General features: G+C 44.4%; 1 protein-coding gene across 2 annotated transcripts in view; it reads left to right on the top strand.

Moving 5' to 3' along the window:
- The window catches only part of MYO1D (myosin ID), a 172,306-nt gene that overhangs the window by 66,700 nt on the left and 81,014 nt on the right, over positions 1-24,592 (top strand). The window contains exons 15-17 of one of the 2 annotated variants that reach the window (XM_066631401.1): positions 9,052-9,218; positions 10,664-10,871; positions 22,411-22,530. In XM_066631401.1, the coding sequence (XP_066487498.1) occupies positions 9,052-9,218; positions 10,664-10,871; positions 22,411-22,530 (495 nt within the window). The remainder of the gene's footprint in view (positions 1-9,051; positions 9,219-10,663; positions 10,872-22,410; positions 22,531-24,592) is intronic. The other variant, XM_066631402.1, reaches the window with a different exon arrangement.

The raw sequence follows: 24,592 nt of genomic DNA, 5'->3' as shown, positions 1-24,592 counted from the left end.
GCTCTTCCTTTAGACATCTGCAAAAGTACAAACAATTTGTGCAGAATTAAATGAGGTTGAATGTTATGCAAGGAGTCATGCATTCCATATAGTAGGTAGGTACCCATAAATTAACAATGCATCTAAAAATGTGATAGGACTTATAAACATACAAACCTATTATACAAAAACATGGATGTGAAAATGTAAGGAATGTTTTTGTATAATAGGTTTGTATGTTTATAAGTTCTGCCAGGATCCAAAGAGCTTCTTAGGGTCATGGGGCTTCTGCTAGCTCACTAAAATGTTCTGATTTTATTATTTTAACAGTTTCTATTCCTTACCCTCCCCAATTCATCATCACAAGCTCTTTTGAAACTGTTTCAAAAGCTTTTGACAACATGATATATAAGGCATAACCAGTGCTTTTTTTGTGTTAAAAAAAAAAAAAGGTGCAGGAACTCACAACTTGTTAATCTTTTATTTATTTATTTATTTATTTATTTACCATTTTTTAAGTAATAAGGTACAACTAGATGTAGTCAATGACCACGCACACACACACACGCGCACACACACACACACACACACACACACACACACACACACACACACGTCCATCCTGTGTGAGCTCCCTGATAGCAAAAGCACTCCTGCCACAGCTGGAGTGAAACACCCCATTTTTTTTTAGCTGGGGAGGTGCTCCATTGGGCTATAGGAAACTCTCTCCATTGGGCTATAGGAAAGCCTATAGTTAAAGTGTTCAGAACTAATATATAAGGTCTTGAGCCCAGCTGGTGGCCATCAGCGCCTCAAGTATTAGTTCCAAACACTTTGAGCCTAAGAGCTCTTATGGCTCAATTGCTAAACTGCAGGTCTGTGGAGCCAGAGGCTAGGGGTTCAAATCCCCATGAGGAATAATTTTTTTTTAGGTCGGGAGGTGCTCCATGGCTGCAAAAGACCTGGTTAGGATTGTTCCCTTAGTGTCACAGTTCTTTGAATCATGGCCAGTATATCAATAGAGTTTGGTTAGTTTCTTTACAAGTGAGTTATGATTGGCTTAGTGTTCTAGATCAAGTTGAGCTCTGGAGAACAAAAGGGAAAATAATGCTACAGTCTTATCCATTGCAATGATAATCTCTGCCAAACATTGCTTCACTCAGCACTTGCCTGTTCCTACAATATGACAGTCAACCTGAAGCAGAGTGGCAGTGTATCCCCCAGTGTCACTGGGTCTTGCTGGTCCCAGGGCATCATCTGAGCATACGGAAGAGCAGGGGAGAGCAGCTGTTCCTATTCACCCCAGCATTGTGTCTTTTCCAGTTGCTAGTGGAATTTTTATTCCACAATTTTTAACAATTGTGAGCCCTTTGGAGACAGGGAACCATTTATTGATTTTATTTTACTATGTAAACCACTTTGTGAACTACTCTTGTTCAAAAGCAATATATAAGTATTCATAATAATACTACACAATGCCGTCATCTCACAGAAGCGAAGCAGGACTAACTGTGATCTGTTCCTGGAAGAGATAATTCCTGGGAAGCCCCAGGTAAGCTGCCTTGAGTGCCATAAGGGAAGAAAGCAGAACACAAAACTAAAAATCCCAGCAAAATAATTTACAGCACAATCCTATGTCTACTCAGAAGTAAGCCCCATTGTGTTAAGTTGGGCCACTCCCCAGGACAGTGTGCATAGGATTGCAGCCTCAGTCAACTTATATGTTGAGTCTAGACAAGGACTTCATCTGGTATAACATGCTCCTTTGGTTGGAGAAGGGAAGTGAAAAAACTCTACCTTAGCTTTTTTCCCCCCCAAATGTAGTACATAGCTGTTTGTTCCTATCTTGTAGCAGTGAGGCCTTGACACTTGTTGAAATGGTGCCATGTTATGCTTGGGAGTATGTTCCAGAAGGAAGGAAACCTAGGGGACAGATCTCAGGGTTAGAGTAGTTGAAGAAAGGAGCAAAGTAACCAGGGGGGTATGATGCAGAAATGAAAGAAAGTGCAGGCAGAAAAAGTAGGAGTCGCAAGGAAACTGCTTGGGGATTGCATTTGAAAGCATAGTTGCTGAACCTGTATCTGGAGAGGGTTTCAGTGCTTGAAACTTAATTAGAAGGTACAATTCTGGAAGCTATGGCTTCTGCCACTGTGACCCAGCAGTCATAAAGGGACAGTGGTGGCTAAGGGGCAGTGGAAAGGGTTGACTTGAATGAACTAGCTAGTCCATTCTTTAGCTGCAAATGTCTAGTGAAGGTCGATAACTAGTTGAATGCACTCAGTCATTCTTTTAGCTCAGTGGTTTTCAACCGCTGTGATGCGGCACACTGGTATGTCGTGAGGCTACCTCAGGTGTGCTGCAGGTCCAAGGAGTCAGGCGGTGGTGGTGCGGCGGCGGCAGCAGCTGCACGCAGGGGAGAAGCAGTGGCTTGGAGCCTCGCACGGCAGCAGGAGAGAAAGGGGTAGCTGCGCAGGGGCTTGAACGCTCCTGCTGTTGCTGGTACCTGCCCCACGCACTGATTGGGCAGCCAGCCAGGCAGCTAGAGAAGCCTGGAAGAGCTCCCAGTGGGCATAACGTGGAGGGAGTGAGGGCGAGCAGCGAGAGGAAGGAGGGAGTGAGAGTGAGCATGAAGGTGGAAGCAGGTAGGAGCCAGAAGCAGCTGGCTGGCAAGGATCCTGGAGAGACCCTTTTCCTTGTCTGCAATGCCCCAAAGTGACCCTGCCTGCCTTGCCTACCCTGGCAAGGCTTTGGCAGGAAGGGCACTGGGCCACAATCCTATCCATACTTGCCTAGGAGTAAGCCCCATTGACTATAATGGGGCTTACTTCTGAGTTAGACATACAGAGGCTTGGTTGGATTCTTTCTTGAATAAATGAGCAGGCAAGTGATGCTTTTCTTCCCTCCTCCCTGCACACACACCCCCCCATCATAATTGCAGTTAACCCTTCTCTTTCTGCCCCTCTCCTCCCTCTTCACCACCTTCCAAAGTTCAGAAGGTGCCTCCCATTCCCTCTCTTTCTCTCTCTCTTTCTCCTCCCACCCCAGTGAATCCTGCACTTGTTTCAGCCACATCTCCTCACTGTCCCTCACAGCACATTTCTATTTCTCCAGTGTGCTCAGTCTCATCTCTCTTTGCCACTTCCTGGCATATCAGAGCACATCAGTTGATAACAGTTTGAACAGACCTGCTTCAAAACCTTTCCAGAAACCACATACACCTCCCTCTCCAAGCTTCTGGGGAATTTCTTTCATTGTCATGTAATGATCTAAGGCTGCCACCCTAACCACACTTTCCTGAGAGTAAGCCCCATTGAACAAAATAGGGCTTACTTCTGCATAGACCTGGTTAGGCTTGTGCCCTTAGTTATATTAATTAAATTAATTGTAACATAATAATGTAATTAAAAAGTAGTAGTGTGCCTTGACAACTATAGTGCCTTGTCAGTGTGCCATGAGCTGAAAAAGGTTGAAAATGGCTGTTTTAGCTCATGAAGGGGGAGGCAATGTATAAAGTGTGAAGGCTGATCCTGTCACCTTTTTAGAATAATTGTTACTATGGTAATAGACTGTGCAGAAATGTCTCCTTGATAATTGGGGAAATATAACTGCTATGCTTGAAGATAGAAAAGTTGCAGAGTTGGATCAATTGCCTACAATCTTGTGGACCATCTGGAAATTCCTTTGGTAAGCAGAACTGGTGGGAAGTTTTTAAATACAGTGACATAATGCCCTATTGAAAGAGGTTTTTTTCCCCCCTAAATCTTCACTCTTGGATGTTTTAGTTAATGAAGTGGCATGAGAAGCTGCAGGTTTTTTCTCTGAAGGAAAAACAGTTTTTTTTCATCATTGTTTGGTTTTGTAGAGAATTTTGGTGCAGAATACCCAAAATGGAAGGCCAATTTCATATACTGCTTATCTATCTTCTGGTGTATGCTCTGTTACCTTAAGAACCTTATTGCTTTGATTAGACGCTAAACAACTACCACACTCTCCTATAAGTCGATCTCACAGAAGACAAGGGTAGGCTTTGAGCCCAAAATCATGGAATTTGCTATGACCCTCGGATAAGTCGGGGGTTTAACTTAGGGAGGTGTCTGACTATAATTTTGTCTGATTTTACCCGAGGCCAGATCCTGAAAAATAACCTCCCAGTAATTGTTACCTAAGAACTGTACAGTCACTAATTTATTAAGAACACAGTGTATATACATAGTGTGTATACATCTATACATACATGTATACATACATAGTATGTATACATCCATAAGAACATAAGAACAGCCCCACTGGATCAGGCCATAGGCCCATCTAGTCCAGCTTCCTGTATCTCACAGCAGCCCACCAAATGCCCCAGGTTGCACACCAGATAACAAGAGACCTTATCCTGGTGCCCTCCCTTGCATCTGGCATTCTGACATAACCCATTTCTAAAATCAGGAGGTTGTGCATACACATCATGGCTTGTACCCCGTAATGGATTTTTCCTCCAGAAACTTGTCTAATCCCCTTTTAAAGGCGTCCAGGCTAGACGCCATCACCACATCCTGTGGCAAGGAGTTCCACAGACCAACCACACCATCCATGTTGGCAACCTTCAGTCTCGAAAGACTATGGTATCGTGCTCTGAATGGTGGTTCTGGAACAGCGTCTAGTGTGGCTGAAAAGGCCAATTCGGGAGTGACAATCCCTTCCACACTGGGAGCAAGTGCAGTCTGTCCCTGGTCTGTCTCCCTGGCTATGGGCCTTCCTTCTTTGCCTCTTAGCCTCAGACTGTTGGCCAAGTGTCTCTTCAAACTGGGAAAGGCCATGCTGCACAGTCTGCCTCCAAGCGGGACGCTCAGAGGCCAGGGTTTCCCACCTGTTGAGGTCCACTCCTAAGGCCTTCAGATCCCTCTTGCAGATGTCCTTGTATCGCAGCTGTGGTCTACCTGTAGGGCGCTTTCCTTGCACGAGTTCTCCATAGAGGAGATCCTTTGGGATCCGGCCATCATCCATTCTCATGACATGACCGAGCCAACGCAGGCGTCTCTGTTTCAGCAGTGCATACATGCTAGGGATTCCAGCTTGTTCCAGGACTGTGTTGTTTGGAACTTTGTCCTGCCAGGTGATGCCGAGGATGCATCGGAGGCAGCGCATGTGGAAAGTGTTCAGTTTCCTCTCCTGTTGTGAGCGAAGAGTCCATGACTCGCTGCAGTACAGAAGTGTACTCAGGTCGCAAGCTCTGTAGACCTGGATCTTGGTATGTTCCGTCAGCTTCTTGTTGGACCAGACTCTCTTTGTGAGTCTGGAAAACGTGGTAGCTGCTTTACCGATGCGTTTGTTTAGCTCGGTATTGAGAGAAAGAGTGTCGGAGATCTTTGAGCCAAGGTACGCAAAGTCATGGACAACCTCCAGTTCATGCGAAGAGATTGTAATGCAGGGAGGTGAGTCCACATCCTGAACCATGACCTGTGTTTTCTTAAGGCTGCAGCTGTCACTACCCACTCTGCCAAAGATCTCCAGCAGCTCATTGATCGTTTTAGCAAGGCCTGCCAAGATTTTGGACTGACAATCAGCCTTATGTATACATACATACACTATTTTTCAATACTGTTTTTATAGTATAGCAAAAACAGTATTAAAAATAGTCTCTAATTATAAAAACTATGATCTATCTCATAAGATACATTTTTATTCACTAATTTTTTAAATTGTTCTCTCAACAACCATTTGTAAACACTATCAGAGTAAGGCCACAATCCCATCACACTTTCCTGGGAGTAAGCCTCATTGACTTTAATGGGACTTACTTCTGAGTAGACAAGCCTAGGATTGGGCTCTGAGTATACTGGAAACAGCATACCAGTAGAACCATTAATGAAATCCTCCTTTAAAGTGCCTGTTGCCTTAAGCCAAAGGCTCTCTGTAGAACACGCAACTGGGAGTGTGCAGTTCAGTTCACAGTAGAGAGACAAACAACAAGGAGTGACTGAGCAAGTGCAGCTGCACATAGTTGCACCTGATTTACTTGGAAGTAGACCCTCTGTGGAGGAAGGGCAGCAGCGCCTCCTGGCAGGGGGAGGTCCTGGCAGGGGGATACTGCAGAAGCAAGCATGCTGTCCTAAAAGCTTACTATATAAGCAGCTGTTGCAAGTACTTCCTAGCTCCTGCCACCATGCAGCTAAGATCTCTGGCTAAAATACCTGTTGCTGCAGAATAATTCTACTTTAAATTCTACTCTCTGCTTTTCCTGTGTTTTGCATCTTTGCAAGGTCTCCAGGACTCCTCCAGTGAAAAGGACACACACACACAGGGCGATTGCTTATCTCTTTCTCACAGATGCTCCCCCCGCCCCACATGCACAAATGCAGGGACTTTTCCCCTCCAGTCCAACTTCATTGGTGAGGATAGGGGGAAATGAGGTTAGCAAGGAGGTTTGCAAAAAGTTTTGCAAAGGAGAGACTGAAGTGTGACTGTATACAGTAAGGGGAGAGGTGGAGAGGAAAGCAAGAGGAGGGAATAGACTGGGAGCCCAATCCTAGGCATGCCTACTCAGAAGCAAGTCCCTTAATAGTCAGTGGGGCTTACTCCCATGAAAGTGAGGCTAGGATTGTAGCCTTAACTGTTTTAAGTGCTCTCTCTCTCACACACACTCACACACACAAACTTTTCCTTTTATAAAAGTTAACTCTTCCTCTCCCCCCCCCCCAGTACAACTTCATCAGTGGTGAATGATTATGGGGAGAGGGGCAGGCTAGCAAGCCTCAGCTTTGCAACAGAGAGTTTAAAGTTTGGATTCAGTAAGGGGGAGGGGGCAAAAACAAGAAGGAAAGAGGAGATGGACTTGACCTTTTCAATGGCTTGAGAAACAAAGGTACAGCCTTCTGCAGACTGCCTCTCTCTCTCTCTCTCTTCTGCCTCCGTGGGCGCTGGTGCTGAGCGAGGGGGGCTGCTGATGGCTGCGGTGGCAATTGCCCTGCCCTGTGCTTGGAGCTTCTGCAGTTGGGCAACAGCCTGAAGGAGCACGTGGAGCACACCCGCACCACACCAGCAGGCAGCTGCAAACGCTCAGCAGCAGCCCCAGCCTGCACAGCCTCCTCTCAGCAGAAGATCACTTGCTCTCTCGCTCTCTCCCACCCTCCCACAATAGTGATTGGCTGGCTCACTTGCCTCCCCCCCACCCTTGCTGCTTGCCTGCCCTGGAGATAAGGCGGGGCAACTATTCAGGCTGCTTTTCTGGGAAGAAATTTTTCGCCTTATAGGCGAGTGTCTACAGTAATCTGCTTTCATCATAGGTTCACATATTACACTGATCATATTACGCTGAAATAAATCCTTTTGCAAAATCATTTTCTATATAGATTTCAATGCATTTCAGTACAGATCTGCTGTCCCCCTTGGAGTGGAGAAACAGATCTGCTGTCCCCCTTGGAGTGGAGAATGCTGTTTTCTGTGAATTCATCTATCAATGTGCACATAAATACTCTTACCATATCCATGCTTAATGAATTGACAACCTTTTGCAGGATCACATGGACCTTCTCTTTTACTCTCTACATCCCATGCTTTCCTCATCGGTCCTAACCTTGTTTAAAGATTGTTAGCACTGAGCTCAGACTCAGCTAGTGCTTGTGTGCTGCCTGAGGGCCCAATCCATACCTGTGTGCGCTGGCTTACTGCTGGCACATATTGTTGTAAACACCATTAGGCACATTTGCGAGCCTTACCATGGGCTCTATGCAAAGCCCACGCTGGGTCAGCTCCTGGCACTCCATGCGAACCCCTGCCTGGCACTCCATGCGAACACCAGGTGGCAGAGAGGTAAGACTGGGCAGGGAGGAGGTGGGGGCATTCCAAGGCAGGTGGAAGGCAGGAGGATGGAGGAAGGGAAGGTAGCAGGAGGGGGTGGGACCGGTGGAGCTTGGCTCTGTAAGAACATAAGAACAGCCCTGCTGGATCAGGCCATAGGCCCATCTAGTCCAGCTTCCTGTATCTCACAGTGGCCCACCAAATGCCCTAGGGAGCACACAAGACAACAAGAGACCCACATCCTGGTGCCCTCCCTTGCATCTGGCACTCTGACATAGCCCACTTCCAAATGTGGGACTTCTTGGTTCTGCGTTGGCTGAAGAGCAGCTGCAGAATAGAGTAGCCCCTTACCTAGGCTACGTCCCTTACCTAGGGAACGGGGGCAAATGTCCCCTTTCCCTGAGAAGCTGCCAGCAGCTGCCAGGCACGCTTAGGATGCTACAGCAGCCATTTTGGTGCTGCAGCAGCCCCACATGCATGGAAGCTCAGAATTGGGCTGTGAGTCAGCTCCAATGTTTATTCCCGCCCAAAAAATCTTGCATGTTTTCTTGCTCACGCCTTCACTCCCTAGCTTTGGCTGCTCTCCTTGCTCTGTATGAGTCCTGTTTCAAATGAACAGGAAGAGTGGAGCATGCTTTATTTTTCCTGTTCATTTGAAATGGGACCCATGCAGAGTAAGGAAACGACACTGAGTGCAGCTGAAACTGGGAAAGTGAGGAGGACAGAGGTTCTGCCTTCTCATTTCCCAGTCTTCTGACCTCTTTTCTTAAGCAGCTGGGGGTAGGGGGTGAAGGAAATGGAAATGTGGTTGAAGCAGGTCTCTTCCACACCCCGTCTTCCTTCATCAGCATTAGAGAAAGAAAAGGCCTGTCGCTGTCCTTATCCTGTTGCAAGTGGGAAGTGGATTAGAATGCTGACTTGAGCAACTTTCAGTCCATGTCATCAGTGGGCTACCTCTGACTGAGCTTAACCATGGTTTATGCTCATCAACTTAACTATTATCCAGAGTCTTGAAATTGACTTCAAAGGTCCTAGTAAACCTTTTTAGGCACTGATAACCACAAATTCTGTCTAACCTTCAGTATGATTATGGTCAATAGGGAATTCTGACTGAAAAGGCGAGTGACTATGGGAAACAAGCATGTGCTGGCTTGGCCTGCTTCCGTAACTATGGTTAAAGACTGAGAGGTGTGCACTGGTCCCCATTTACTTCCCTTCTACCCTTGAACCTTAGAGCACAATGTTAGGGTAAACATTGTTGAGTTCTTGCTTGCTTTCCTTTAGGAACCATACTACGTTCGTTGTATTAAGCCCAATGACAAGAAGTCTTCACATCTGTTTGATGAGGAACGTTGCAGGCATCAGGTGGAATACCTCGGACTCCTGGAGAATGTGAGGGTCCGACGAGCGGGATTTGCCTATCGCCAAACGTACGAGAAATTCCTTCACAGGTAACAAATTATAAGACTTATTCAGATTTCAGACAAGCTAGGTTATATAACCCTAACTCTTTGTGGCATGGTACTAATGTTGCTATAGAGATCATAAGGATTTCTGCTTTGCTTTGGAGAATAAAGCAATTTTTGTAACAGTTCTGTTTGTTGTATTCATGTGAATAACTAGTAGGCTCATTTATCGTCTTTTTTGTGCTTCTCTTGCTTAGTTTTGTGGAACCTGGTTTATTTCTCACCTCAATTCGTTTATAATCTCCTTAAAATCAATTCAGCATCCCTGTTTGCAAGTTTTGTGGACTCCCCCCCCCCCCATGTTTTATCCCCAAAAATTAGCACAAAAATGTTTTCCCAGTTGTCATTCACAAACAGGGAGCTGGAACCAAGTGAAAGGATTTTTGCTGTCTGAGCACATAAATATTTTATGTGCACCCTTTAGCTGAGTAGGAGCTTCTCGGCAGATCTACAGAATGTACACAGCTCCCTCCATTACAAAACCATACTTTTGGGCAAAGTTGCAACTTTCCAGTACCTTTCCACATAACTGAATCTGTGCATTGCACTTTCATTGACGTTTTGCAAAAATACTGTGGCCACATCCGACATTGTAGGTCACTATCTATGTAGATGTTGTGCTGTCAGTAGCTTGTGCAAAGAAATGAAGATGGATAGGCAGGATTGTCTTGCTTTGTTGATCCAACACTTCCATATGACACTGATAGAAATTTGTTCTGAGGAAGCTAAACACTATCTGTCCATTTGGCAAAGCCTTTGTCAGAGCCAGGATGGAGCTGTGGACAAATGTGTTTCTGAATCCAAATGTCCTCCTTCTTGTTTTTGCTTGTATGTATTTTTTGTTTTTTGGTGATGATTTTTTAAAATTGATCTAAAACAGTAAGTTGTTCTGTAACTGTGAGGAGGAGGATGGGGCATATAATCTTTTAAAAATAAACTGAAGTCCATAGTACAGCAAGCAGAAGATACTGCTGTGTTGACCAGTTAAGAACCTAGGGTCCTGATAGTCATATGAGGCTTCATGCTGCTTGACAACTGACATTGCGTTCCTGCCTACAAAAGGTGCCTAAATCATCTGAGCCCCACAGGTCTACCTAAATTGCTAGGTTAGTGGGATTCTTGGTTCAGTCTCTAGAGTCTCTGACATTGGTTTCTGTTGGAAGCGCTCTCACTTTGAAAGAAAAATAAAACAAAAGATTCTCTGTGTGTGTTTTATAAATTTATAAATTAACATCTTGCTTTTGTAACATATTTTCAGGATCCCCTAATCCTGTGTGGCACACTACATTTCCACCCTTTCTCTCCTATAAAAAATTGGTTTTGTGAGAACATGTGGGAATGGCTTAATGTACTCCTGTGCCATGGTTTGGTATGAGCAAGATGGCAATTCAACCAGCAATACTTTAAAAAATAATCTGTTATGAATGCAGGTACAAGATAATTCCTGAATTTACTTGGCCAAACCACAAGCTTCCATCAGACAAGGAAGCTGTGAAGAAACTGATTGAGCACTGTGGGTTTCAACACGACGTGGCATATGGAAAGACCAAGATTTTCATCCGTACACCTCGGACTCTCTTTACGTTGGAAGAACTGCATGCCAAGATGCTTGTGTGGGTTGTTCTCTTTCTACAGAAGGTGAGAGGCAGTAGTGAAAGATCCTTTAAAATAGTCTAGCCGTCACCAATACAAGCTCATTGTTTGTGGCCGTGGTATGCTTTTAGCTTAATCAGTTTGCTGAACTTGATTGGGAGTGAAAGAGGTAGGGGCAAGCAGCACATCTTGTTCCCAATTTAGTTAAAGCCATAGGTGCAAATCCATTTTCCCAATATAAATGAGACTGGCAGCTTAAACAATAACCTTAACAACTGTCCATCAGTGTTAAAGGGCTAAAAAACTTTGACTAGTATAATGGGGTTGTTGAATGGTCTATGGCAAAATCTAAATTCAACTCAAGGAAAGTGGTGTTTAGAACAAACTGAGCAAACTAAGGAAGTGTTGTGCTAACCTGCTTTGCAGAAATGAGCTGCTAATATGCTGGGTCTTGCCAACTTCTGTTTTGTTGTTAATCTAAGAAGTCTGCTGGTGGTAGTAGGGAAAGTATAGATGACAGCAAGAGCGGCATTTGGGAGCAGAACACATGCTTGGATACCCAGTGTCCCAACCCCACTGGAAGTGGAGATGGCAGGATGGTGGAGAACCAGGGAGCAAGATGTGACTATGCAGCCACTTGGCCCTTCAAAAGAGGCACCGTTTAGGGAAGGAAGGGCATGAGTGAAGCACCAACTGCAAAGCAGCCACGCACACCTATGTGCAGCTGCCATTCTGGTGACATTGGTGGTACTTGCCCAAGGTTGTACTTGGAAAAGTACTACAAGTACATTCAAAAACCATAAAGGTTGCAAAGTCTTTTTTTGTGAACTTAGCATTAGAATCTGTTTGGTTGGCATTTTCTAACAGCTAGAGATGGGGGCAACGAACTCCCAGTTCTGTAGATTAAATGCTAAGAACAAAAAAAGAGATAGTCATGATGTTTGGTTTATTTTTCAAAATCCTTTAATGCCATCATTATTACAAAATTGAAAACTTTTTAGAATAAGAGACAAAGTTGGAGATGAATTTTGCACCAGAAGACTGCAAAGATCAGTACCTTCTGTTTTTGTACATATCAATGCTAAGGAGGCATGGGTGGTTACTCTAGTTCAGTGTTTCTCAAACTGTGGGTTGGGACCCAGTAGGTGGGTCGCGAGCCAATTTCAGGTGGGTCCCCTTTCATTTCAATATTTTATTTTTAATATATTAGACTTGATGCTACCATGATATGTGACTGCATCTGGGGAAATATTACAGAACTATACTTTTAACAAGCTACTATGTATATTCTTTTAACGATAGTAAAGGAAACTTACTCCTGGGTAAGTGTGGGTAGGATTGCAGCCTAGGATTGTTAAAATTTTCCTGCTTGATGATGTCACTTCCAGTCATGACCTCACTTCCGATTGGTCCTGACAGATTCTCATTCTATAAAAGTGGGTCCCGGTGCTAAATGTATGAGAACCACTGCCCTAGTTTATTAGCTTATATGTATCCTCTCTGTAAATGACAAGGGACTGGGATGATTCCTCATAGATGCTGCCCTTTTGCTATTGCTTGTTGCTCTCTGACATTTTTTCCTGTTGTTGGGATGACCTAATTGGTACCTTCAGAAGCAAGTGATTGATGCTGTTTTGCAATAGCTGGCCCCATTTACAGTTGCTGCCAGCAGGAAGTGGGAAATTAATTTTTCATGTAGTGCTAGAATATTGATTCTGTACTATGGGCATTAAGTAAACATAAGAGGGCTTCTATGGAAGTGTGATGGCTCTTGAGATGCTACAGTTCTCTTTGATCCATATTTTGTGTGTGTGTGTAAAAAGGTAATTCAGTGCTTTTTGTCATTTTGAAAGAGTTTGGGTTTCTTAATCTAATTTTTAGTAATATAATTTAGCCTAGTTTTGGATCTCTGATTTGTATGCGTCTGATAGGATCTTGCTTACCAGCAGAGGGAGCTCTTGAAAGCTGTCACTGGGTGAAGAAATGAGGAATATGCTTGATATAAAAATTAGATTAAAAGCACAAGGAAGGGGGGAGGGGAAAAACCAGGGGCAATTTTGCTTCTGTGTTGCACATTTAGTGCTTCTCCATTAATTATTTTTAAACTGATGGCAACTCCTCTTTGAATTAAGGTGCTGCCTTCTGATTTGTTGGTGAACAGTCCTTTGTTACTCTCTGAATCTGAAGCATGTCTCTCTGATGCACTGTGTGGAGTTAAAGGAGGATAGTTGCTATAATGCTGAAGAATTTGGATGTCCTGGGGAGCAGGAAATTTTGGAGGATGTAGGAAAAAACTGGACTAGGAAATTTCATTTGGTGGTTGAAGTGCAGCTTTGGATCACAATGGTAGAACAGTCAGTGAAGCAAGATTTTTTGTTGTTGCCTTTTTTTGTTTTTAAGTTTGGTGGTCTTAATACTTGCCGCAAAATAATAGCTTTGCTTCCCCCCTCCACCCCCTGAATTCTCTATTCTCCACTTCCTGTGCTCACAGTGCAAGGAGGATTCTTGATCAAGCCAAGCCTGTTGTAATATGACTCCAGCGTAACTGAACCTGGGTAGCACATGTTTTTATTGCCATCATTTCAGTAAAGTGCTTGTGAATAATGGGATGTGAGAGGTGAGGCTAGTGGGGCAATAATGTAGCTGTTTCCTCCATTCTCTGAATTATGAATAATAGGTGATTTGTATTGCACAATTGTGTCAATATGTCTGTGAAAATAAATCCAGCCACATTTTGAAAATGGTTTCTTTCATTGCAAATACCCATGCAGCATTGCATCTCATAAGTCCAAGCAGGACTTAATGTTAATGGTGTATCTAAATCAGCCTTCTAATTTCCTTCTTCCCCCACACTTGGCTGTTTCCTTAATGCAGACTCAGGTGATTTAAAATATTGCCAGCTTAGCTTCTCGGAAACTGTTCTGCTTAGTTGCCCCAACCAGTTCCTCCATTTCTAAACTCATTAGCTTTGTTGCAACAATATGGCTTGCTGAGGATGGGCTGCTAGACACAATGTGGTTGTGGAAAAGGACAGGCTTATTAATGTTTCAGCCCAGCACACAGGAATGTCCCTTTCAAATGGCTTCATATCTGCCATCCTCTCCAGTGTTGAGAGCTGACAGTGTGTTTTCTCTCTTCCCTCTCCCCCCCCCCCCCACATCTCAGGGCATTCTCCTTTATCCAGACACTCCTCTCTGGAGACTTGTCAATCAAGACCCTGCAGCTGTTGTTGCCATAGCAACATTTCTGGCCTCTGTGGTGATGGGGAGGGGAGGTGGGAATAGGCGAATGGAGAAAAGAGATGAGAACAAAAGCCGTGGCTGACGTGTCATAATTTTATATTTTGCCTTTCTCTGTCCCAACATGCCCTTAAAGCTGTGCACGTTGGGGACCAATAGCCGCATAAAGGGAAGCCTCTGCTGTTGACAAAAGATAGCGTTTTCATGTTGGAGATCAGCAATTGTAATCTAAGAAATACTTCTCCATGGAGACTGAGGGGTTTGCCATCTATTTAGAAGACGTTCCCTGTCTTGTGAGATAGAATTTGAGACAATCGAGAGGAGTATACGTCATTTTGTGCTTGGCATAATGCATATTTGGGCTAGGTGTCCTCAAAGAAATTCTTCATCTTTTCCAAACGCCTACAATTCTTCATAAAGACTTGCTGCATTTAGCTGTAAAATGCCATCAAGTATAGTCACATCTCCCCCACTCCCTGAAATTGATCTTTGCTTGGCAGGCACCTTTTCTGTGCTGGTAGCACACAGAAATCTAGATTCTGAAGAACCCCAGATTGCTCTAAATAAGCCAAGGTCATGTGCCACAGGGTTAAGATACTGCCCCTTCCACAGGGCATCTTTCTAGGGAAAATGCATTTCTGGACCCAAATATGAATATCCATCAGCACCTGATAGAGTGACCCATTTATGGAGTCAAAATTACTTTGGTGCAGTACTGCTGCATTCAGAATTCTGGCTACTTTTGGACTGATGTCCATTTAAAATATTGGGATGGAGATTCCCTCTGACCCTGAAGCTGGTGAAGCATGGCAAGATAACCTTCATAATTTTATCTAACCCTTGAGTCCTGATTTGAAGGGTGTGTTTTTTTAATTCGGAGCAGCTGAGAGGCGTGAATACTGCTGCTGCAATATTGATAACAGCCTCTGAAATTCAGGTCCCATTTGAGATTCTTTGGAAGCCTTACAGCAAAGCTCATCCCTGTGTTGATTTTATTTTATTCATTTCAGTTTTGGTTCCTGGAGGATCAGCTGTGCTTTGACAGTTTGAAATGTTTCTCACAAAGCAGTTCAGGCAAGTGTGAAGGAGGCCTGGTAAGAGAGAGCACGTGTGTGTGTTTGCATGCAGGTGTAGCGAGCATGAAAATATTTTTCCAAGGTTCACACCACCATATCATGTCTCAGTGGTACAGTGTTGGCATTTAATTTAGGAAAGGGTGACTTGGTTCTGAAATGCATTTACTGTGCATCTGTGCACACTGGCTGGAGTTTAATTGGCTTCTGTCTTTCTGCAAGGGAGAATCTAATACAGGTGGTTGTTTTTATTTTTGTTTTTATGAAATTGGGGCTGTGAGATTTCTACTCAACATCTAAAATAGTCCATACAGGCAAACTCCTGCTTCTCTTCTGCTAATGCCACCTGGGATCCAAGGGCAATATAGAATGTGAAACATGTTTTGAGTTTGTTCTCCCCCCACCCCCCCGCAAAACCCCAACCTACTTAGCATTCTGTTCATAGTCACAATCTTGTCACTTGTTAATGTTGCTATTTTCACTCTGTTTAAAGTGCAAAGTAATAGAATAACCAACCAGTCACGTTCTTCAACACGAAGCCCCAACATAGAGTCTCTTGGAGACACCCAAGATCAAAGCACTGGCACCAGCTCGACCTGATTCTCACCAGATGCTCCAGCCTTCCCAGCATCAAGATCACATGCAGCTATCAGGGTGCTGCCTGCGACACTGACCACTCCCTGGTGTGCAGCAGAGTGAAACTGCAAACAAAGCCATTATATCACACGAAAAAGGAAGGAAGACCTCGCATTGATAATAGCAAGACCTGGGATCAGAGAAAAGTGGAGGAATTTGCACGAGTGCTTGAGGAATCTCTTCCAGGCCCAGCCAACGCAAACGCATCCAATAGATGGGAACATTTCAAGAATGCCATTTACAACAACACCTTGTCCATATTTGGCAAGAAGACCAACAAGACGGCAGACTGGTTTGAAGCCCACTCTGAGGAGTTGACACCAGTCATTGAGGAAAAGAAGAGAGCTCAAGCAGCATACAAGGCCTGTCCCAGTGAGCGCAACCTGCAGGTCCTCCGAGCTGCTCACAGCAAAGTCCAGCAGACTGCCAGGAGATGTGCTAACGACTACTGGCTCCAGCTCTGTTCCCAGATACAGATAGCAGCAAACACAGGCAACATCAAGGGGATGTATGATGGTATCAAGCAGGCCCTAGGTCCAACACAGAAGAAAATTGCCACTCTGAAGTCTGCCACAGGCGAGGTCATCCAGGATCGGGCGCAGCAGATGGAACGCTGGGTGCAGCACTACTCTGAGCTATATTCCAGAGAAAATGTAGTCACCGAAGAAGTGCTGAACAACATTGAGTGCCTGCCTGTTCTGGAGGAACTTGACAGTGAACCAACCCTAGAAGAACTTCACACAGCCCTGGACTCCCTTGCCTTTGGCAAGGCACCTGGGAAAGACAGCATCCCTCCTGAAGTCCTAAAGTGCTGCAAAGAGATCACTGAGCTGCATGAAATCCTCTGTCTCTGCTGGAGAGAAGGTGGAGTACCTCAAGATATGAGGGCTGCAAACATCACGCTGTACAAGAACAAAGGCGACAGGGGTGACTGCAACAACTACCGCAAGCATCTGTCTCCTTAGCATTGTAGGAAAGCTGTTTGCCCGAGTTGCACTAAAGAGGCTCCAAGTACTTGCAGAGAGCGTTTATCCAGAATTGCAGTGTGGATTCCGAGCAAACAGGTCCACCACTGATATGGTATTCTCCCTTAGACAACTGCAGGAGAAATGCAGGGAACAACGACGGCCACTCTTTATAGCCTTCATAGATCTCACAAAGGCTTTCGACCTGGTCAGCAGGGACGGCCTCTTCAAGATCCTCCCCAAGATTGGATGTCCACCCAGGCTCCTCAGCATCATCAGATCTTTCCACAAGGACATGAAGGGCACTGTTGTCTTTGATGGCTCCGCATCAGACCCCTTTGACATCCGAAGCGGTGTGAAGCAGGGCTGTGTTCTTGCGCCAACCTTGTTTGGGATTTTCTTCGCTGTCCTGCTGAAGCATGCCTTTGGAACTGCAACAGAAGGCATCTATCTCCAGACCAGATCAGATGGAAAGCTCTTCAACCTCTCCAGACTGAGAGCAAAATCCAAAGTCCAGCTGAAATGTCTGCGTGACTTCCTCTTTGCCGACGATGCTGCTGTCACTACCCACGCTGCCAAAGATCTCCAGCAGCTCATGGATCGTTTTAGCAAGGCCTGCCAAGATTTTGGACTGACGATCAGCCTGAAGAAAACACAGGTCATGGTTCAGGATGTGGACTCACCTCCCTGCATTACAATCTCTGCGCATGAACTGGAGGTTGTCCATGACTTTGTGTACCTTGGCTCAACGATCTCCGACACTCTTTCTCTCAATACCGAGCTAAACAAACGCATCGGTAAAGCAGCTACCACGTTTTCCAGACTCACAAAGAGAGTCTGGTCCAACAAGAAGCTGACGGAATATACCAAGATCCAGGTCTACAGAGCTTGCATCTACAGAGCTTGAGTACATTTCTGTACTGCAGCGAGTCATGGACTCTTCGCTCACAACAGGAGAGGAAACTGAACGCTTTCCATATGTGCTGCCTCCGGCGCATCCTCGGCATCACCTGGCAGGACAAAGTTCCAAACAACACAGTCCTGGAACGTGCTGAAATCCCTAGCATGTATGCACTGCTGAAACAGAGACACCTGCGTTGGCTTGGCCACGTCGTGAGAATGGATGATGGCCAGATCCCAAAGGATCTTCTCTATGGGGAACTTGTGCAAGGAAAGCGCCCTATAGGTAGACCACAGCTGTGATACAAGGACATCTGCAAGAGGGATCTGAAGGCCTTAGGAGTGGACCTCAACAGGTGGGAAACCTTGGCCTCTGAGCGGCCTGCTTGGAGGCAGGCTGTGCAGCATGGCCTTTCCCAGTTTGAAGAGACACTTGGCCAACAGACTGAGGCAAAGAAAGAAGGCCCATAACCAAGGAGACAGACCAGGGAGAGACTGCACTTGCTCCCAGTGTGGAAGGGATTGTCACTCTCGAATTGGCCTTTTCAGCCACACTAGACGCTGTTCCAGAACCACCATTCAGAGCGCGATACCATAGTCTTTCGAGACTGAAGGTTGCCAACACACACTCTAGAAAGCTTTACAATTTGATCTGTTCAACCTATAAGGTTGTCTACTCACTCTACTGATGAACTGTGTGAAACAGATCAATAAAGTTGGAAGGAATTGAATGTGTCATCTATTCCAGCTCTTGTTTCCTAAAAGAATTCTTTTATTGGTACCCATGCAAAGAAACATGGCATGCAGCAGGAAGCACCTCATTAGATGTATTTCCTGTTGTGAATGTTTGGAGCTAGTGTTTCAGCAGATCTTTCTCATGCATCCAACATTGCTAGTTCATGAAAACTTAACAGTCAGGAAAATGTTTCTTTCTTTTCCCTTCTGAGAATTTAGTGAGAGCACAATAGCAGCAGATATTAAAGTAGCCCAAAGTCGGTGTTTTGAGCACTGAATCACACTTAAGATATTTTCATGAGATTTAAACACTCCTTGGTTGCTTAGAGCTCGGACGTTCGGTTCAGTGTGCCTTGGAACTCCTGATATTTGTAGTCTCTATCTACATTTTCCACATTTTTCTCAGGTTAACAGTACTGTAAAAAACCTCTGGCCCCTTTATTGGAGACCTTAATGTCATTCCTTGCTCAGGACACTGGTTTAGGCCAGAATGGGGATGCCTGGTATTTTGTTTTTAAAAGCCATTTCTGCCCAACATTGCAACAGGGACCAATGTGTACACCTGTGGGCTGGGCAGAAGTGGGTTAAACAAGCTTTTAATTATACCTTATGGATGTTTTGAGTGGAAGCAACTTGAAATCTCAGAAAGTATCTTGTGCTGTTATTTAATCAATCATAGCTTTTTTTGCTAACCATATCTGGCAAAGTAGGAGCACTTGTCGTTGTCTTCTTCCACCTCCAGAGTCATATTTTCAGCTGTATTATGATGCATCTTAAGCATTTAAACAGATGGAATTATGTCTATATTTGCATATGTCAAGGTGGAACATATTGTCAGGAATACTATTTTATTTTATTTTTTTCCTTTTGGGCACAAGATAAGCTACCCTTGGTTGTTGCTAAGTGTGAATTAAAAATGAATATGCTTCCGTGTGCATGTGAGAGGGAATAGTTCAGAACTGGCACTTTTGTGGCTGCTGAGACCCTATCCAGAGACCTTGGTTTATGGTGCGTCAAGCTCCAAAATTCTGGTTTAGTGCAAAGCAAAATTCTATAAGCAGACTTTTAAAATGATGATGCAGTCTCTTTTAAATGAATTGTGACAGTCTGTTCAGCATCCAAAATAGTGGTTACAGTATAGTGCTATTGAATTAGTGCTACCTTTGTGAAAAACAGGAAGACATCCATGCTAGTCCTGTACTAGTTCTAACCCTGGTCCAAGGTCAAGCCCATGATAACCCTGTCTTAATATATGTGTTGACGGGTCAGGGAAGAATTTCTCCAGCAAAGGGGGGGGGGGGGAAGTAATAGCATTCCTGTGGAAAAGATCTGTTAGCTATTCCTCCCCATCCCTGTGGCTGTGGTTGTGTGGAAGGAAGACTAGCACTCAAGAATTGGCATCTTAGAGCCCAATCCTATGCATGTAGACTCAGACATAAGTCTCATTATAGTCAGTGGAGCCTACTCTCAGTTAAGTGTAGTTAAGATTGCAGACTAGATACAGATTGAGCCTCATTATTCGCATGGGTTCCGTTCCAAGCACTCACATGGCTGGCAAAAACGCACTATAGCAAATTAATTTAAAAAACAAAGTTTCTTTGCTCAGGTGATTTAAAAACGGCCTTGCTGACCTTTGTGATGTAAGATAAGAGTCATTAAGAAGACAATCCATCAATCAGCCATCCTGCAAGCACTTACAAAGGTCCTTCACTCAGTCTCTCCCTTCTCCAAAGCAAAGTGATCACCTTTCTTTCACGTGCTCAGTGAGAAGGGAGGGGTCGCCTGGAGAGAGAAGGATTGATGGATTGTCAGCCAACTGCCCTCTCTCTCACACACACATATTAAGGAGGCTGTTGTTAAAGGACTGTTCAGTTTTTAAAACTGATTTAAAGGGTTGCATTTTCCCCCTTCTCTAGGGATCAGCACATTCCTTCTCATTTGCAGGATGAGAAGGCAAATGAGTGGTTATGCTATTAGGACCATATCTGTGGTGGTTAGACCAGAACCACCACAGATATGGGGGCATGCCTGTACTCCGTAAATAAAGAGTGCCCTTGTATAGAAGACGGCAAAGACAGGTGGTTATGCTATTGTTGGCAGCATTGTCAACTTCTCAATTCTCATTCGTGTTGAGTCAAATCAATGTATAAAGAATCCGTGTATAAATAGGCTGAACCTGTATTCTTATTTTTCAGCAGAGTGAGATTTATGGTTTAACTTGCTAATTCATTATCTTGTCTGCCTATAATGTGAAAGCTCTGTAGAGCAGTGGTTCTCACACATTTAGCACCGGGACCCTCCAGGACAGAATGAGAATCTGTCGGGACCCACCAGAAGTGATGTCATGACCAGAAGTGACAGGAAAATTTTTAGCTATCCTAGGCTGCAATGGAAAAACAAGCAGGAAAATTTTTAGCTATCCTAGGCTGCAATGCAATGCAATCCTACCCACACTTACCCAGGAGTAAGTTTCCTTTACTATCATTGTTAAAAGAATATACATAGTAGTTTGTTAAAAGTACAGGTCTATAACATTTGCCCAAATGCAGTCACATTGCACGGGAGCATCAAGTCTAATATATTAAAAATAAAATTGTATGTTTAATAAAGGTTTTGTTGACTGTTGACTGACTGTAAAAATAAAATATTGAAATGAATGGGTTTATGTCAATAAAGGTGGAATGAATGAATGAATGAAATGAATGGGGACCCACCTGAAATTGGCTTGCAACCCACCTAGTGGGTCCCGACCCACAGTTTGAGAAACACTGCTGTGGAGCATTGCATGATCTGATGAAGTACACACATTAAGGACATTATTTTGCATTTTAGCAGTGGTTCTCAAACTTTTCCTTTCCCTGACCCACCTTCAGTGCAGAGCTCAGCAACCCAGAAGTGTTGGCAGTGATGCGATGATGTGATCCCATCACTGCTAATGCTTCCAGATTGCTGAGCATTTGCATTTTTAATGCAAAAAACCTGCCTACAGAGCATGTTTTCATCAGCAAGAATATAATATAGCCCACAGCAAGCCAGAGACCACCATGTAGAGCCTCCCAAGGGGTGGTTCCAGACAGCTACCATGATTCACCAGAAATCGGGTCACAACCCACGGTTTGAGAAACACTGAGCTATAGGCTTACCTCAACGCTTTGCACCCATTATCAGTGGTGGTGTTACATACAGAATAAGTTGTAATGTGACATCTGCACAGTATACTTCACTTACAGCCCAATCATATGCTTCCCCCCACTGATGCAGCAAAGCCAAAATGGTTACCCCACCTCTTCTGGGGGAGGGAATTGTGGGGGTCTTCTCCCTTACCAGTGGTAAGCCTCTGCAATGCGGGGTGGTCTACTTGGACCTGTGCTAGTGAATTTGCTGGTGAATTTGCATGCCACCTGATCAAGTCTGGGAAGGCAGCTAGGATTTGGCTGTGACTGCTACTGCTGAACCCGTTCCCTTTGTGAACCTGATTCACCCGCTCTCTGGCCCTGTTCCACCCTGCCTTATCACTGGCTTGTTCCATACTTCCCCCCTGCCCTGCCTCCCCTGCTGCCTTACCTCCATCAGTAGGTTCTTTTCACTGCTCTGGAGCCCACGGGAGGGCTCTGGCCTTCTTGCTGTCACTCCAGCAGCACATGCCTTCACATCTTGCCAGAATACTTTTGCAACTGTCATAAGGCAAATTGCCCAGCAGAAAAAGCCCATACAATTGGGCTCTTGATATAGAAGGTAAAAGCAGTGCTAGGGGAAGATGGGACAAAGGAGAAACATGATTAAAAGATTTATATGTGCATGTTGAGATATCTACTCTTGTATCTTTTGTTTGGTATTTTAATATATTTTTCCTCCTTCACTGTCCAAGTTGGTCTGCAATTTTACAAGGCCTCCTGAAAATGAGGTGTGTGTGTTGGATCTAAATGGAAGCCTTTAGGGATTTGGTGATGCTGATCTTTTGAGCAATCATAGGTCATCAGATAAGGGGGGGGGGTCTATCCATGGATCCCATATCTGCCGTTTCATTTATCCACAGATTAGGTCCAGCTCCCAGTGTGCACCCCCACTGGAGATGAGGGGAGCTCTAGGGAGAAGTCTACCCATGGCCTCTGCCAGGCTCAGACTAACTTGTAGAGTCAAGAAAAGCAACTTTCAGGTATTTTTTTTTTGGTTTGTTTTTTTTTTTAAACCAGAAGGGATGTTTTGAAAGCCTTATAGATATTAAGAGGCTCAGGGAAGCTCTCCAGGGCAATTTGCCTGGCAATTTCATAATGTGAAGTCTACGAAGGGTTATGGCAAACGTGTAATGGCCCACCCCACCTAAAGTGTTACAACAATTTGAAGAGGACTTGCAAGCAGTCCATCATAGGTAGCAGAGCTCCCCTCACCTCCAGGGGGTGGGGGGGGCATTTCCTGGTATCTGTGGTTTTGCTGAACCGTAGGGGGTTCCAGACCAGAACCACCACAGATATGGGGGCATGCCTGTACTCCGTAAATAAAGAGTGCCCTTGTATAGAAGACGGCAAAGACATGTGGTTATGCTATTGTTGGCAGCATTGTCAACATTTCCTCTTTATCTTATTTATTTTTTATCTGTCACTTTCTCTGACATGGAAGTCCAAGGTGGCAGATGAGAAATATCCAAAAGATTCATTTGTATTTATATGTTAAATATTTTCATAATTTTGTATTTGTGTGGTATGTGTGTTCATACACGCATGCACAATAAAATAGTTTGGCATTAAGAGCATGTCAAATTAAAATGGAGCTGCAATGAATCCTTGCTCTAATGGACCTTGATTTAACAGATTTTGAAAACAATGAATGTTTTCTGCTTCATTAAAAACATGTCATATATGTTAAGCATCTGTGTGTTTCCACTGACTTCAGTGCATATGAATTTAATGGGCTTTTGACATTAATGGTTACCCCTCCCCCCCTTAGTTCATTAAATCAAGGGTTCTCTGTATTATTGCTCACCGGGTCTCCTTAAGTTGCAACGCATACTGGGCTAAAGCTTGCTGAAAAAGAAATGTCTTCACCCTCCCACCCTCACAAAAGCTGTGAATTTGGGTGCTAGCATATCTCCACAAGGGGGGGGGGTTCAAAACTCCCAGGAAGGAAGACAACATCAGAGAAGGCCCTGCTCTGAAGCTGGACATACTTGTCTTCCTGAATAGACAGAATACAGAGTACAGTTCCACTTACTAGTCTTAATGGATAAGAAGGCTAACAGGAGAGATGCTCTTTAATGTATAGTTCGCTCTACTCCCGGCTATCTTGAACCTGTACTCCAGTTGACGAATTCTGTGTATGTCTTTCTTCCTCCTCTCCCAGAATGTGCCATTTTGACCTCTTAAAGGCCTTTAGTCAGGGGAAACTCTTGCAGCATGACAACTTTGCCCTGGGGACTCGCCCTTCATTAAGAACTCCTCTGTGAGTTGAGTCCCTGAGCACAGCTGAACTGGGTAATTGGACCAAGGGCAAGAAGAGCCTGCTGTTCATAATTCTTTTCACTCTTTTGCTCTGCAGTCCAGATCACTATACCTCTGTGTGGCAGCAGGAGCATCCCATTAGGGGTTGTTTGACCTTTTGTGCCTCTTAGACTATTAAGATAACTTTGAATGAAATTACTTTGGGAGACCTTTTTTGAGGGGAGGGGGCTAAAGTGTTAGTCAGAATCTCACTAGTGCCTTATTGGTTTTTAAACAAAAATATTCCTAGCGAGATTTGGACCTCTTTCATAACCTGGGCTAGTTTTGGCAATCAAATGAAACTCTTCAAATGCCAGCCATCTTGGCCCTTAGAGCTGACTCTTCTCCCAATTGTTTTACAGGAGAAATAGAAAGGGGCCTCCTGTTTTTGCTGAAAACTGGAAGTCACCTTTAAACCAGTCCGGGCTTCATTCTGAAGCCCGCAGAGGTTGTAGGTGGATGCTTGTGGAATAAGAAGAAATACGTGTGCCACCCTGAGCACATAGTTTGAAGAGAAGGTTCATATACCATACAGCTGCAATAAATAATAAAATTCTCACAGAAGGGAACATCTATACTGTGACTTGCAGGGACCCTGGTCTGTCTGTCAGCTGTGTGAATTGACCATTGCTTGTTAAATGGAATGAAAAAGGCAACAAAAGAGGTGGATTATTTTTGTGGTGGTGTGCTGGATACACGTGAGGGTATTGAAGTGAGATGATGAGAGAAGGTTGTAGCAATGAA

The sequence above is a fragment of the Tiliqua scincoides genome, chromosome 5 (assembly GCF_035046505.1).
Source record: "Tiliqua scincoides isolate rTilSci1 chromosome 5, rTilSci1.hap2, whole genome shotgun sequence".
Taxonomy (NCBI): Eukaryota; Metazoa; Chordata; class Lepidosauria; order Squamata; family Scincidae; genus Tiliqua; species Tiliqua scincoides.
The sequence above is the reverse complement of the archived record's forward strand: the minus strand, read 5'-3'. Positions and strand labels throughout refer to the sequence as shown.